This window comes from Sciurus vulgaris (assembly GCF_902686455.1).
Source record: "Sciurus vulgaris genome assembly, chromosome: 5".
NCBI classification, from domain to species: domain Eukaryota; kingdom Metazoa; phylum Chordata; class Mammalia; order Rodentia; family Sciuridae; genus Sciurus; species Sciurus vulgaris.
In genome coordinates, this window is record NC_136465.1 from 175,977,175 (window position 1) to 175,994,536 (window position 17,362).

The following is a 17,362-nucleotide window of genomic DNA, read 5'->3' on the forward strand; positions in this document are numbered from 1 at the left end:
CGACAGCAGTGAGGGCCGGCCCAGGGGAGGAGGCAGCCCTGCTAAACACGGCTTTCCTGCCGCCAGCTGGTGCCGCTGACGACAAGTCAGCAAGTCATCCACAAAGTTATACAAACTTTAAATCTAGCTAAACCAAAAATTTAGCCGAAAATAAAAAATAAAATTTTTGTGGAATTTTTTTCCATGCTCGTAGGATTATGTCAAGATGAACCCCAACACTATGTATGCATGACCATAATGCACTAAATACAAAAGAAAAAATAATAAAATCAGCAGAATTATATCTTAACTTGAGATATGTATTAGAAGCTGAGGTGAGAGCACCATTTATACTCCGAGGGTCATGTGAATGTTCTGTAAACTCATGGCATGTGAAGGTACAAAACAGCAGTTTTTAAGTTAAGAATTCCATCAAGAACACTGTTGGGCCAAAGAGGCAAAAGATCTCTACAGTGAAAACTTCAAAACATTGAAGAAAGAAGTTGAGGAAGACCTTAGAAGATGGAAAGATCTCCCATGTTCTTGGATAGGCAGAATTCATATTGTCAAAATGGCCATACTACCAAAAGTGCTATACAGATTCAATGCAATTCCAATTAAAATCTCAATGACGTACCTTACAGAAATAGAGCAAGCAGTCATGAAATTCATCTGGAAGAATAAGAAACCCAGAACAGCTAAAGCAATCCTTAGCAGGAAGAATGAAACAGGGGGTATCGCAATACCAGAACTTCAACTATACTACAAAGCAATAGTAACAAAAACAGCATGGTATTGGCACCAAAATAGACAGGTAGATCAATGGTACAGAATAGAGGACACGGACACAAACCCAAATAAATACAATTTTCTCATACTAGACAAAGGGGCCAAAAATATGCAATGAAGAAAAGATAGCCTCTTCAACAAATGGTGCTGGGAAAACTGGAAATCCATATGCAACAGAATGAAACTAAACCCCTATCTCTCACCCTGCACAAAACTCAACTCACAATGGATCAAGGACCTTGAAATCAGACCAGAGATCCTGCATCTTATAGAAGAAAAAGTAGGTCCAAATCTTCACCTTGTTGGCGTAGGATCAGACTTCCTTAACAGGACTCCCATAGCACAAGAAATAAAAGCAAGAATCAATAATTGGGATAGATTCAAACTAAATAGCTTTCTCTCAGCAAAGGAAATTATCAGCAATGCGAAGAGAGAGCCTACAGAGTGGGAGAATATCTTTGCCACTCATACTTCAGATAGAGCACTCGTTTCCAAAATATATAAAGAACTCAAAAAACTACACCAAGAATACAAATAACCCAATCAACAAATGGGCTAAGGAAATGAACAGATGCTTCACAGAAGATGTACAAGCAATCAACAAACATATGAAAAAATGTTCACCATCTCTAGTAATAAGAGAAATGCAAATCAAAACTACACTAAGATTCCATCTCACCCCAATTAGAATGGCAATTATCAAGAACACAAGCAACAATAGGTGTTGGAGAGGATGTGGGGAAAAAGGTACACTCATACATTGCTGGTGTGGCTGCAAATTAGTGTAGCCACTCTGGAAAGCAGTGTGGCGATTCCTTAGAAAATTCGGAATGTACCCACCATTTGATCCAGCTATCCCACTCCTCGGCCTATACCAAAGGACTTAAAATCAGCATACTACAGAGATACAGCCACATCAATGTTCATAGCTGCTCAATTCACAATAGCCAGACTGTGGAACCAACCTAGATGTCCTTCAATTGATGAATGGATAAAGAAACTGTGGTATATATATATACAATAGAATATTACTCAGCCATAAAGAATGATAAAATTATGGCATTTGCAGGCAAATGGATGAAATTGGAGAATATCATGCTAAGTGAGATAAGCCAATCTCAAAAAACCAAAGGACGAATGATCTCACTGATAAGCGGATGATGACACATAATTGGGGGTGGGAGGGGAGGCAAGAATGTCAGAAGGAGGGACCGTGTAGAGGGAAAAGAGGGGTGGGAGGGGTGGGGGGGAAGGAAAAAATAACAAAATGAATCAAACATCATTACCCTATGTAAATGTATGATTATGCAAATGGTATGCTGTTACTCCATGTACAAACAGAAACAACATGTATCCCATTTGTTTACAATAAAAATGAATTAAAAAAAAAAAAAGAATACTGTTGGGTCATGTGGGTCAATATGAACTATACAGATTAAATAAAGGTTTGATCTCAATGTTTAATTTACTGAAATTGATAACTACTGTGATTATGTAAGAAAATAATTATTTTTAGGAAACAGACTGAAGGATTTGGGAGTGAAGAGCTGGGATAAGCATCTTCCTTTCAAATATGGTTTTTTTAGAAAAGGCGTCACTCATAGCTCGTGTGTGCTGAGCCTGCTGTTTGCATACACTACTTGCACGCACTGAGCTAATGAGCACCCATAGGAGACACCATGGGGTTAGGCAGCCACGACAGGGAAGCCCAAGTGAAGGGGACATGTGTATCAGTGACTGGTGTCACATGGGTGCTATTGTACTTCGCTGGAGGTTCAAAATTATTTCTAAATAAAAAATTAATTTATAAATGAAGAGAACAATTCAAAAAGCACTGGGTCTCAAATTTAAGCAAAGTATATAATCAACATAAATATATTTTATTACGCTCCACGCAGATGCGCAAAGCACAGTGTCCCACAGAGCTGGATGGATCCCAAGCATGCACCGTTCAGTCAGGCGCTTGCCTGGCCTCTCAGTGCCAGCCTTGAGGCCTGGCGTGACTATCTCAGGCTCCCCCAGTGGATAAATTCCTCTTTATTACTTAAAACTGGGAAATGAGAACAGAGGGGCAGTGGCTCACAGGTGCGCTCCGTGGAAGGCGTTCCCTAGAAAGCACGTCCAAGACGTCTATTTTGGAGAGTGCATTTTTTGGTAGATATTGTTTTGAGTAAACACATTGAAGTTTCCCTAATAGAACAGAAGAAGGGCAGAAATGCACGGAATGCATAGTTCAAGGTCAGACGTTCTTGTGGTAAAGCCATGAGTGCATGAGGGAGGGAGGACACTCACATTACTGGGCTCACAGTCCAAACGCAGGTGGGATTTTCAAAGCCCTAAAACCAGCTTCAAAGGTGGTGTCAATCTCTACGTTTCGAGACATCCCTATGTGGCACCGCCATTAAAAGCCAGAGATCTGTGAATCCAGAGACCAAGTGACCCCACCACACTCACCATCATCCTGCAACGAACAAGAACCACCAAAGGAGTCCAGCTTTGCTCACATTTTGCAGCAGTCCTAACACAGCAGATAAATTTTTGCCTTGATCCATCTCCAAAGCTCAGTCCCTTGGATAACCAAAGAATCCAGTCCAAAAGGGAAGGCTCTGCCCTCCGCTCATCTTTTCAGAATTTATGGATCTGTTACAAATGTTCAATAACCAAAACTATCCCAAGGTGAACGGCTGCAGGCAAACTCCGACTGGGGCTGGGGCCAGGGTGGGGAAATCTACACCCGCCATATTGCTAAGTATCCTCAGAGACGACTTCTTCTGACCTGACACAACCCCTGGGCCCAGAAGAGAACTTGGTTTTGCTCCTCTGGAATCCATTTGCCAATTCAACTTGGTTAAAAATAGTCCATGTTAATCCTCAGACGAAGGCCACGTTTTTGTACTACTCTTAATGGAAACTAAAGTTCCAGAGAGCCTGCTGCCAGAGCCTCCTCCATCGTCTCACTGACAAGGAAACATTCCTGACATGGGTCATGAAATACAATCAGAGCCAAAGTAAATTCAGACTGTAACCAGAAAACTGCTTTTTAATTTTAAGGGTAAATTCCCATGAAATCTTTCATTATTCTGCAAGTTTCCAGTTGGGCTTCCATTAACCTCTGAGGAAGTCAGATTGTGTCACCATAGGGTTAGTCATAAACAGAGCTGGAGAAGTGACCGGGCAGCCAGGGGCAGAGCAGCTGCCAGCACACCACACTCCACGCTGGGCCTCTTCCCGGCCCACAGGCCCCCAGGCCCAGCTCTAGCAAAGCATGTCGAGCATTGGGAAGGGACTACCAAGATCTGCTCTTTAGAAAGTCGTTCAAGTCTTCCATTCTCAGTGACTTCTTTTAGAAACAGATGTAGCTTTTGAAAACAGATTCGCATTTCATATTTTCTGTACTTCTTCTCTTCCTGCATAGCTGATTAGCTTGGGAAGATTGTCAAAAATTTAAATTCCCATTAGATCATGACTATAAGAACACAAAGCAGGAAAGCGTATCTTAACTCTTCATTTGGTATAAAGTGGCAGCTAAACCAAACTTCTGAGGAAAACTGGCACGACGTTTACAAGGACAAACGGTCCTTGAGGTAAGAGAACCTTAGCCCAGGACACAGGGATTCCACTCCAGGTACATGCTGTGAAAACACATGCACACTGTCCACAGCAGCTCTGCCCACAAAATCCAAAACGTGGAAATAATTCCAACATCCATTAAATAATGAGAGGGTCATAGGAATGGGCTCTGTCCCCACACAGGCCACCACTGGGCCATAAAAATGGATGGAGCACTGACCTGAGTTACAGCATGGTGACCTCAAAAGCCCACTGAACAGAAGAGCCAGACACAAAAGACCTCATGCTGTGTGTGTCCAGCTGTGCAAGCCTGCGGTCCTAACCAGTTCAAAAAGTAACCAGATGAAAAGTCACGTAGCTGTCCCCAGCAGCAGGTAGGAGAAGCTTTTTAAATTAGGTGGGGGTGACAGTTGCACAAGTGTGGACGGAGTAAAAGCCCTGATTTATACATGTAAAAAGACGACTTTTGTGATATGTAAACTACATCTTAACAAAGCCTGACTGAGATGTAGAGAGCAGTACAGGTGCCAAGAAAATGGTCCACGTGGGCCCTTTGTGGAACCCTAGGCGGGAACAGAGGCATTCACACAGGGGAAAAGAAAAGCTCTCAGGCATCCTTCTCCCTCCCTATGTTCCTGAGTTACTCAGTCCTAAAGTCATCAGACGGGGCAGAGAGAAGTGGTGTCTGCCCTGCTGGGGAGCCACGGTCCAGAGGAGGACATGGGGCGAGGGGCACAGCACCGTGAGAGAAGGGCAGCCACCATGGGGAGCGCTTGGGAGTGAGGGATGAGCCACCCCAGGGAGGGCAATGTACTCAGGATGACAAAAGCCAAGTGTCTGCTCTGTGAGAAGGCAGGACTGCCGTGGAAGGGAGAACGCAGAGGGTCCCAGGGTGTCGGGTGGAAGCTGGCATTGGTGGTGTGAACTCTGGGTTTCAACATACAGAGAAAGACCGACCCAGACCAAACGCAGACGTGAACGCACGTATGTACTTGGAGAGGAATGCACCCCCAGCACTCTGCCACTGAGTGGCCAGGGACAGCAGCATCCCTGGGGCATGGGGGGCCCAGGGCCCAGATCCTGGCTCCACAGGCTCCACACTGTCCCCCTGCATTCAGAGAAGCCAGAGCCCCATGGAGAAGATGAGCGATTCTAGGACCCAAGTGAGGGGAGCAGAGGGGAGCCCAGAACGTCTCAGAAAACAAAGAAGCACTCAAGGAACAATGGGGTCAAGAGTTCACAGAAACCAGAAAGAAGGGGTCCTGCCGGACAAATTAAGTATGATCTAAACATGAAAATAATCACAATAATGCACCCATAACTCCTGCACTAAGAAATCTTGAATTCCTGCAAATATATAAACAACAAATACATAAGCTGATGTCAGACGAGCAACAGAATACTTACTTATTCCAAAGTTACTCTCACAAAATATTAAGCCCCCAGTGCATGCCTTGGAGAAGCCTGGCCAACTGCACCTTCACCCGGTGGTCAAGGTGAACTTGAGCAGGGATGGGTCGAACTGCACCACAGGCAGCCGGGCCACGCCCTGGAAAGAACACAGCCCAAGACCCAGGCTGCGTCCCGTCCCGGGAAACACCCATGAACTCAGGCTGAGGGGTTCTGCGTAACGGTGCTCTGCAGTCCTCAACACTCGACTCCCAGACAAGGACTTGAAAGCAATTATGTTCAATCAGTTAAGAGAAATATGCTCACAATGGAAGGAAAATAGGAAATTAAGCAAGTACAGAGAGATTATAAAAAGGAACAAAAAGGAAATTCTAGAATATCTAAAGTTAACACACAATGTCTAAAATTAAAAATTCACAGACTGGGCTTAATAAGCAGAATGGAAAGGATAAGAAAGTGTCTGTGGATCGAGGACAGATCAATAGACATTATCCAATCTGAAAAACAGAAGGAAATACTTTAGAAAATAAAGAAAGCCTCAGGAGACAGTGGGACAATATCAAACGCCCATGAGAGGGAAAGGGGCATAAAACACACATGAGGAAACACGGCTGAACAATCCCCCAGTTCAGAGGAAGACACAACTGCAGGGAAGAGAAAAGCCTGGAACAACAACGCGGTGTACACAGAAGAGACAAAAGAGCTGTCCATGTTTAAAAGGAAAGAGTCAGTCCCTGAGGGGAGGCTGCACTTTGGGATTGTGGAAACTTCACGCCATCCCTGGTGCTCAGGAACGAACCGGCCCTGGGGAGGGTGCACGAGGAGTCCAAATGAGGCAGGCCTGTCAGTACTGCAAAAGGGCACGCAACCAGATGGACCAGGAATGAAAGAAAGGAGGAGCAAAATGCATAGCTCTGTGTGTGTGTGTGTGTGTGTGTGTGTGTGTGTGTGCGCGCGCGCACATGCCTGGGGGCCTGGGGGTGCAAAGTCAGCTGCCAAGTTGGAAGGAAGCTGCCACTGTTCCAGCCCAAGTCTTCCACTCTCAGAATTACAATACTGAGCCTTCCATGCTTATCTTGAGCGTGTTTGATTCCTACTGCATTTCAAGTTCCTTTTTTAGGGGCCCCGAGGGCATGAATCACTGAATTTCACTCTTTCCAAACCTGGTACGGTGGGCTATTGGTGGACCCAGGGGCCCTGGTCCTCCACATCCTGCCCTAGTCCACCCTGCTGCCAACCCTTCACTGGCTCCCTATAGCCTCCAGGACACACGACCAGCTCTCACAAAGCTCTTCTCCAGGCTGGCCCTTGAGCCACACGGATCCATACCCTTGACTTCTGCTATTAACAACTCCACCCAGTTCCCTGAATGAACAAGCAGGCTGACGCAGGCACCTACACCTTCCCACAGACCCTCAGGTAGAGACAGCTCTCCTCCCTCCAGCTCCCAAACGCCCTGGACGGGCCCCTGCCCAGCCTCGCCAACACTCTCCAGGTCTCACTGGCCAAGAGCAGCTCAAAGGTAGGGTGCATATGTGACTGCCAGCACCCTCGTGTCTGGCATTGGCTACAGTATTTATTAGATGCTCCATGACTTGTGGTGCAAGAACAAATGCCAAAACACTCAGTTCCAAAATGTAGGTTGGCCAAAGACTTTTTTGTAGAAGCTTTTACAAAAGAAAGAAAATGGCTAACACACTGCTACATCCAAAATGTGACCAAGCAAATGTTGGTCATGGCCATCCAACTGGTCTCAGCTTAATTAAGCGAACTGTGAAAAATTAACACAATTTCAAGTGCTCATGGGACAGTGGGGGGGGGGGGATGTCAGAACAGGCCGCGCCCCCCCCACCCCTGATCTGCAGCAGCTTCTCTAGAAGCCACTCGCTCTACGCAGCTACGTCGCACCATACCTGGGCCAGCACGTCTTGAAACTGCTCCCTGGTGAGCGGCAGCAGGAAGGCTGCGATGGTTCTCCTCAGCTCACTCTTGGACACAGTCAGATTCTGACCAGTGTCAAGCAGCTGAAAGGCTTTTTTCAATTCATCCCTCTTATCGGTAATTTTTTGAAATAAAATCCGTTTAACATCTAAGAAGGACAGTATTGGATTTGCAACAGCTGTGGCTACAAAAGAGATACAGCTATTTGTTAAACGTTTTTAAAGCTAACGTTCTAAATAAAAACTACTGTACTGTTCAAACAACACCCAACAGTAGTTCTACTATATTTAGGTTTACATGTCTAACCATTTGATGGCTCGTAATAAAAAAATCTCGTAATGAAAAATCTTGTCATTTTTCACCTCTGAAGTCAGTCAATAAAGAATAACAGTAATGATGTTAGTAAGACAAAAAAAGAAAAGGCAAAGATACTCCACAAAGGGCATAAGGTGTTGGGGGATCGGTGTCAAAGAAACAAAGAGAAGTCAGGGATAACTCCTTAGCACTGGCCTTGAGGTCCCACAGTAACTGGCTGGATGGGAAGGCAGGGGGCTGGCTGCCGTGAGCAAGGCACAAGCAGAAAATCATCCAAGCAACCGGACGCGTGGCCAGGGGCTTGGTGGGGATGGAGCCAGGAGACTTACTTCAGGAGAGGACAGACTGGAGAAAAGGAGTAAGCACCAAGCCAGAGGGGCAAGGAGCCGAAGTCGCCCACGAGACTCCCAAGATGCGCAGGAACGCAGGAGGGACCCCATGCTTCCCTTTCCACTCGGAACATCACTTCTGCTCTCCGAGCAGCTGGTTCACACAGAGCAGCGTGCAGTGCACTGTCAGCTGGGACATACTGTTCCCCTACACCCAGCAGTGATGCTGGGGGAGTCCTCCTATTAATGAACCCCTCCATCCTGAAATCTTTCTTTAGATTTTGCATGTATATTCTTAGCTGCTTTCCAAGAAGCCCAACTTTGCACTTAATAATTATAATTTTAAAGTAGCAGAAAATATTTACTTGAAACTTTGAAATTACGTGAAGGAAAACTTGTTATTTCATATGTCTAATGCATGAAAATGAAAGCAGTAACCAAACCCGCATAACGTGCTAGTGGGAGTGTAAATTGATGTCATCTTTCTGGAGGGCAATTTGACAAAATTTCTACATCCGTTTAGGATCTAGAAAGTCACAACAGACTGTCATTCTCGCCCTAACAATGAGAGCAAGCAGAATAAGCTAAAAATATATATGGTTCAAAAACCCATCAGAGATTTCAGAATGCAAAGAAGCTATATTCCAGAAAGAATAAGCCACCCCTCAGTTACCCAGCGGATAACATCTTCTATCCCTGCAGGGCAGACAAGGGAAGAAAACAACCCAGTGTTGAGTGGTCACATGTGAACTGGTTGGTGGATTAGAATTGCAGGGCTGGGGTCAAGTGCACACCCGAGGCTGGCATGTGGCAGGAGAGCTCCAATATATACCTCAAGGCCCACAGGGATGTGTACAAGGCAGCTGTAAAGCAGAGGCCAAGTACAGGAAGAAGCTTAATCTCTGAAGCACACGGGACCTACGCTGAATGAACATCAGTAGCCTGCTACCTGTGAAGGCAGGGCCACAGGGTGCACAGAAATGTCCTGACATGTGAAAGCAAGGTCATAGCTGGTGAACAAAGGGAACTCCCAAGAACCTGTTCCTCCCCGTGCCCCCAAATAGTAGGTAGGCTGAGAAGTAGGAGTTTTTCCCCGATACATCAAGCTGGCAGATGGGCTGTAAAACACAGCGATCTCTGGAGTCTCACCAGTGTTCAGATCTCAGGCCCGTTAAATGGAAGAACGTGAAACCAGGCATGACCTAAATCCAAATAAAACTGCAGCAAAAGTGAGACAGTTGAGCATAGGGATCATACTGAGCCTGCCCCCTCACTGAAGGCCTGAGAGGAGGAAATTCATTTCTTTCTGTCTCTACTGCATTTACACAAATGTCTGGCATTTTCTTTAAGACAAATGAACAAGAAAACATAACCTAGTCAAGAGCAAAAACAGTCACCAGAAAAAGACCCACAGACAAAACAAACACAGAAAGGATCAGTTATTTAAGGATAAGCAATATGCTAAGGAGATTAAAGGAAAAAGTTGAAAATATATGATCTTATGGGAGGTTTCAGTATACAAATGGAAACTCTTTTTAAAGATTGTGTGAAAATATTAGAAATTAAGAACTCAGGATCAGATGTGCAGGAATCACACATGCTTTGCTTAGTAGTAAACTGCACATGGTAGAAGAAAGAACTGATGGATGTGAAACCAGGTTCACTTAAATAATTCCAAATGAACTACAAAGATAGCAACATTTTAAAAAGAAACAGGTATTAACATTAATTGTAACTAACACAGCATGTTATACAAGTTATGCAGGTACACATCTACAAATCTGTGGACACGTGTGCAGAAAGAGCAGCCGGACTGCAGACAGGCAGATAGAGCCTCGGAAGGGCAGAGTGGTGTGGGGAGAGATTCGCATCCATTGGTCTAGCACCACACTGTCTGGGCTCAGATCCTGATCCATCCACTTAAGAGCTATTTAAGTTTTAGGAAAGCAGCTTAATCAATCCATGTGTCAGTTTCCCCACAAAGGAAATCATCACAGATACACCTTAATTTGTGGAGTTGCTATGGTAATTAAACAGCATGCAAAACCTTTGACCCCATCTGGTATGCAGAGGTGATTTTAACTGCTTGGGTTTCTATTTGCCTATGATACTCACTTGAAGAAGAAGGTCTGAACATATTTTGGAAACCATTCTTTGAATATACTCTGCCAGGTGAAGAATGGGGTCTTGAGTATGTGCATTTTCTGGGGTGAGGATACAAAGTTTGCCAATTTGGTATAACCGCCATTTTGTGCATTAAATCCCTGTGACAAAAAAGAGAACAAGTTACATTATCTTAAAGCATGAATTATAAATGTGACCACTTTCTATCTATGCCCTTTCTGAAAGGTCAGCTGGAGAGAATAAAAATGCTGCTGGTCATGATCTGCTTGCTGCCATTTCAAAGGCTATTCTTAAGGTGAACACAAAATCGTGATTTTTAGCTCCTTGTTTTTAGCAGATTCAATAAGCTTCAAAAATGGAAATATACTTTTTGAAAGCGACGCAGTTAAGGGTGCAGTGGAGCCCTGTGCCACCTGCTTCCGCTCCTGACTCACTGCCATTCTCTCTAGCCAAGGAACAAGTCGGTCAGGAGGCCGCACCATAGCCATGGCATTTAAAGACACTGGAAAGAACACCCGTGGAACCAGAGGTGGCGATTCATCGAATTAGAATCACCCTCACCAGCCGCAACATGAACTTGCTCGAGAAAGTGTGTGTTGACTTAATCAGAGGTGCAAAGGAGAAGAATCTCAAAGTTAAAGGACCTGTTTGCATGCCTACTAAGACTTTGAGAATCACTACAAGAAAAACACCTTGTGGTGAAGGTTCCAAGACATGGGATCATTTCCAGATGAGAATCCACAAGCGACTCATCAATTTGCACAGCCCTTCTGAGATTGTTAAGCAGATTACTTCCATCAGTATTGAGCCAGGAGTGGAGGTCAAAGTCACCATTGCAGATGCCTAAGTCAACTGTTTTAATAAATTGATTATCAGTTGTTAAAAAAAAATGAAAATATATATAGGACAATCGCTGACTGACTTCCTCAGCAGACAGTCATGAACAACTCTCGGGTTCTCTGAGTTCTCATGAAGGGTCCGCTGCAAGTGAAGACACAGTCAGAGGCACAGCTGGGTTAACAGCAGCAGAACAGGTGAAGTAAGGACTCTGAAAGCCCTCTACCTCATAGATAAATGAGAACTCGGCAAGCACTGTCAGAAGCCATCGTTTTCAGAATGTTGGAAATGAACCAAAAGCTCAGAGCAATCTGGGAGCATTTATTCATGAAAAAAAAATGGCTACGTCTCAGTGTGAAGAGCAGGTGTGGTATTTAACCACTTCCGTTCTCCCATTTCCCACCCACCCTAACACTGAGGCTCTTCCTTGAAAACACAGCCCGCAATCAAGTGACGACTCATCTGCCTCTCGGTCACTGATGGGGACTAGAACTTCTTCATGGCCCCATTACCAGAAAATTACCATTATCTGACCTGATAGTTCCCCAAAAGACCACACTCACAAGGCTGTCTTTATTTAACCTGATTCACATATTGCCCAGTGAAAACGCCTTATTGTGAAGAGGCATTTGATAGAAAAACAGGAAGCAACTATTATTTTAAATCACAGCTGCCTGAATGGGTGTCCAATGGAGAAAATAATCAGCTAATCAAAAGGTTTAAATGGAAAAACTGGGGAATGAGATATCTATTAAGGGCTTTGAAAACTCCCTGGTATCTTGGGAATCTAGGCGGCCACCCACATGCACAGGTCTGTGAGCATTCCTAGGGACACTAGACCATTACGCTCAGGAAAGATCTAAGAAAGCCCGAACTTTCACCTCTGGCAAAAGCAGGAAGTGAAGGCTAAGGCAGAGTTGTAAATTGTCTGGCTGGGTTGGAAAAAATGCTCCAATGCACACAAAGAGCCCCTTGGCAAAAATTAGGATATATTATTCCCAGGGACTTATGGAAATTTCTTTCCAACCATGAGCTAACTACTAAGCTAATCAGAGACTTCGATAGCCATACATAAATGAATACAAACTTCAAAGAGTAAGTTTAGAAAGTTACTAAACAAAAGAACAACAAACAATAATAACAGTAAAACATGGAAAGGGGTGAGGATATAATTTCCATAAATGCCACATTATATTATTTAAAATTTCAAAGTTTTGGTTTGTTTTGTTTTTGTGGCGCTGGGGATGGAAAGGGCCTCAAGCATGCTAGGCAAGCACCATTAGCACTGTTAGCATTAAGCCTTCTAACTGCATCCCCAGTCCTAAAATGTCAAGTTTTCAACAGAAATTTATGCAATATGCAAAGAAACAAGAAAATATGGTCCAGATACAGTTGCCTGATCCTTGATGAAGGTGCCAAAAACATACATTAAAGAAAAGACAGTCTTTTTAACAAATGGTGCTGGGAAAACTGATGATTATCCACATGCAGAGGAATGAGACTACACCCTTATTTCTCACCCTACGCAACAGACAACTTGAAATGGGTCAAAGACCTCAGAATTAAACCAGAAACTATACAATTCCTAGAAGAAAACATAGGGTTAACACTCTAGCACAGAGGCACAGGCAATGACTTTCTCAATAGACCCCTAAAGCTCAGTAAATAATGCCAAGAGTTAATAAGTGGGATGGAAAAAGCTTCTGCACTGGAAAGAATTAGGAATGTGAAGAGAGAACCTGCAGAATGGGAGAAAATCTTTGACAGCTGCTCTTCTGACAGAGGAGTAACGTCCAAAATATATAAAGAACTCAAAAAACTTAACACCAAGGAAACAAATAACCCAATTAACAAATAGGCAAATGAACTAAACAGACACTTCTCAAAAGAAGAAACAGATGATCGATAAACACACGAAAAAAAGTTCAACATCATTAACCATTGCAGAAAAGGGAACCAAAATCACCCTGACATTCCATCTCACTCCAGTCAGAATGGCAGTCACCAAGAATACAAGCAATAATAATGCTGGAAAGGATGTGGGGAACAAGGAACACTTTTACACTGTTGGGATTGTAACTTAGTGAAATCACTATGGAAATCAGTGTGGAGGTTCCTCAAAAAGGCTGGGAATGGAACCATCATTTGACCCACTATCTCACTCCTTGATCCTAAAGGTCAAAGTCAGCATACTCCAATGATACATGCACACCCATGTTACAGCAGCACAATTCACAATAGCCAAACTATGGAACCAGCCTATCTATCAACAGATGAATGAATAAAGAAAATGTGGTATACAAAACAGACATGTAGACCAATAATACAGAACAGAAGACAGAGATAAATCCACACAAATAAAGTTATCTCATACTAGACAAAGGCACCAAAAACATATATTGGAGAAAACATAGCCCCTTCAACAAATGGTGCTGAGAAAACTAGAAATCTATATGTAGTAAAATGAAATTAAACTCCTATCTCTCACCCTGCACAAAACACAACTCAAAGTGGATCAAGAATCTGGGCATTAGACCAGAGACCCTGCACCTATTAGAAGAAAAAGTAAGCCCAAATCTACATAGCGTTGGCTTAGGGAACTGAATTCCTTAATAAGATTTCTAAAGCACAAGAAGGAAAATCAAGAATCAACAAATGGGACAGTAATCAAACTAAAAAGCTTCTTCACAGCAAAAGAAACGATCAAGAATATGAAGACAGAGCCTTTGGAGTAGGAGAAAATCTTTGCCATCTGCACCTCAGATAGAGCATTAATCTACAAGATGTGTAAAACGAACTCAAAAAACTTAACACTAAAAAAAAAAAACAAATAACCTAATCAATAAAAGGGTAAAAGCACTTCAGAGAAGAAACACGATCAGTCAGTAAACATGAAAAAATGGTCAACATTTCTAGCAGTTAGAGAAATACAAATTAAAACTACACTGAGATTTCATCTCACTCCAGTCAGAATAGCAATTCTCAAGAATATGGCAACAATAAATGTTGGCAAGGATGTGGGGGGAAAGGTACATTCATACATTGCTGGTGGGACTGCAAACTGGTGTAACCACTCTGAAAAGCAGTATGGCGATTCCTATAAAACTTGGAATGGAACCACCATTTAACCTAGTTATATATCTCCTTGGTCAGTATAGACCCATAGGACTTAAAATCAGCATACTATGGTGATGCTGCCACATCAATATTTATAGCAACTCAATTCACAATAGCCAAACTATGGAACCAAATTAGATGCCCTTCAACAGATGATAAATAAAGAAAATGCGGAATATATACACAATGAAATATTAGTCAGTCATAAAGAGAAATGAAATCATGGTATTTGCCAGTAAATGAATAGAACTGGAGACTATTATGCTAAGTGAAATAAGTCAATCCCCAAAAACAAAGCCTGAATGTTCTCTCTGACATGTGGATGCTAACTCACAATAAGTGGGGTAGGGATTAGAAAAGGATAGAAGTACTTTGGATTAGACAAAGGAGAATGAAGGGAGGGGAGAGGGAATAAAAATAGGAAAGACAGTAGAATGCATCAGACATAACTTTCCTATGTTCAAATATGAAAACACGACCAATGTAATTCCACATCATGTACAACCAGAAGAAAGAGAAGTTGTGCTCTATGTATTATAAGTCAAAATACACTCTACTGTCATATATAACTAAAAATAACAAATAAAAAAGAAAATGTGGTATATATATATACATGGGAGTTTTATTCAGCCATAAAGAAAAATGAAATGATGTCATTTGCAGGAAAATATATGGAACTTGATACCATTAGGTTAAGCCAAATTCAAAGGTCAAGGGTCATATTTTTTTTCTCACGTGTGGACGTTAGAGAGGAAAAAGGAAAAGGAAGGTATGAGGGAGTCTCATGAATATTGAAGGGAGATCAGTAGAATAGAGGAAAAGGGCCGGGGGAGAGAGGTGAAGGAGAAGGGAAATTTGGGGAAATAATGTTGGCCAAAGCATAGTTACATTGTATGTGTGTATGAGTATAACAGCAAATCCCACCATTATGTATGAATATAATTACCAATAAAATATGGGAAAAAGTAAGTATGGACCATACAGAAATCATAAAAATAAGAAAATAGTGCAGGAAAATATTTTTAAAGTGTTGAAAGAAAAATAACCAAAGAATTCTGTATCCAGAAAAAAATATTCTTCTAGGTGAGATATGAGGTTAGTTCTCAATAACCAGTAATGTCTGTGATATTTTGTTCTGGAAAACTTTAAGGAAGATTGAAGACAGAAACAACCTCAGTGATTTTAATTTCCTTATGAACTAGATGCCATTGTAAGCTATTCAATAAATAACAAGAATCTCTGTCCTGAACATCTCTGGCCCATAACCATTTAAGGGTCCCTCAAGTCAATATTTGCAATCTAGTCCTCAATACTTACTAACAGGTGACATTGGCTGAGCTTTCCTCATCTACAAAAATGGAATAAAGGCATTTACCTTATTTAAAAAATCCTTCCAAAGTGAATAATAATAATACTAACTTCTCAGTTAAATAAAAATTCAGAAAATTTTTCACCAGCAGACATGCTTACAAAATATGTTAAAAGAAATTCTTCAGAAAGAAGGAAAAATGATATAGGTCAGAAAGTCAAATCTGTAGAAAGAAAGGAAAAGCATTAGAGAAAGAATAAATGAAGGTAAAACATATACGCACCCAAGGACATAGTCCCAATATCCATGAAACAAAACTAACAAAATTGAAAGGAGAAATAGACACTTTACAATAATAGTTGGAGACTTCAATACCTTCTTTTAATAATTGGAGAAAATGATGGAGAAAATAGAGTATTCATTTGAACAACCCTAAAAATCAACTGGACCTAACAGACATCTAAAGAACATATCCACCCACCAAAAGAAAACACATTCTTCTCAAATACACATGGAACATTCTCCAGGATAGACCATATGCTAGAACATAAAACAAGCCCAAATTTAAAAGGATTGAAATCATCAAATATGTTCTCAAACCGCACTGGAATGAAATCAGAAATCAATAACAGAAGGAAATTACATAATTCACAAATATGTGGAAGTGAGACAACATGCTCCTAAATAACCAATGGGTCAAAGAAAAAATGACAAAAGAAATAATAAAATACTTTCAGATAGGTGAAAATGAAGACAGCATGTCAAAATTTATGGGATGCTGCTAAAGCAAAGCTGAGAAGGAAATTTATAGATGTAAATGCCTATATTCAAAAAAGAAAATTTCAAATTAATAAATGAAGCTTCTTCCTTAAGAAACTAGAAAATAACAATAAACTAAACCCAACGTAAGAAGAACGAAAAAATAACAAAGATTAGAGCAGAAATATATGAAACTAAGAACAGAAAAGCAATAGAGAAAGTCAACAAAACAAAAAGTAGTTATTTGAGAGTAACGGCAAAATTGACAACTTTTTAGCTAGACTGGCCAAGAAAAAATATTTTTAAAATCCAAACTATTAAAATCAGAGATGAAAGGGGGATGTAACTACTGACCTCAAAGACATAAGGATTATAAAGGGATACTATCAATAATCGTATGCCAACCAATTAAGTAACCTAGATGAATTGGGAAAATTCTCTGAAAGACACAAGTTCGTGAAACTGACTAAAAGAAGAAACAGAAAATCTGAATAGATCTGAGAAAAAGATAGTGAATTAATAACCAAAACACTTCCTGCAAAAAAAAAAAAATGTCCAGGATCAGATGGGTTCACTAGTATATTCTATCAAATATTTAAAGAATAATTAAAATCAACTTGTCACAAACTTCTTAAAAGAAGAATAGGAGGAGAAAGGGCTGGAGGTGCAGCACTTGCCTAGCATGTGAGAAGCCCTGGGCTGAATCTTCAGTGAAGGAGGAGGAATGGGAGGAGAGGGAGAGGGAGAGGAAGGAGAGGAGGAGGAGGAGCAGGAACCCATCCTAACACATTCCATAAGGCCAGGATTGTCCCAACACCAAAAACAGACAATGCCACCAGAAGAAATGAAAGCCAAAGACTCATATCCTGTATGACTGTGTGTA

At 41.8% G+C, this 17,362-nt stretch overlaps 1 protein-coding gene and 1 pseudogene across 6 annotated transcripts in view; one reads left to right on the forward strand and one right to left on the reverse strand.

Annotated features, from left to right (window-relative positions):
- The window catches only part of EFCAB6 (EF-hand calcium binding domain 6), a 224,912-nt gene that overhangs the window by 189,645 nt on the left and 17,905 nt on the right, over positions 1-17,362 (reverse strand). For 4 of the 5 annotated variants that reach the window (XM_079143290.1, XM_079143288.1, XM_079143286.1 and 1 more), the window contains exons 4-5: positions 10,449-10,597; positions 7,662-7,873 (exon numbers count right to left, since the gene is read on the reverse strand). In XM_079143290.1, coding sequence (XP_078999416.1) covers positions 7,662-7,873; positions 10,449-10,597 — 361 coding nt within the window. The remainder of the gene's footprint in view (positions 1-7,661; positions 7,874-10,448; positions 10,598-17,362) is intronic. The other variant, XM_079143289.1, reaches the window with a different exon arrangement.
- Positions 10,929-11,341, forward strand: LOC306663000 (small ribosomal subunit protein uS10-like; annotated as a pseudogene). Its single transcript has one exon. The product of its transcript is annotated as a small ribosomal subunit protein uS10-like (transcript).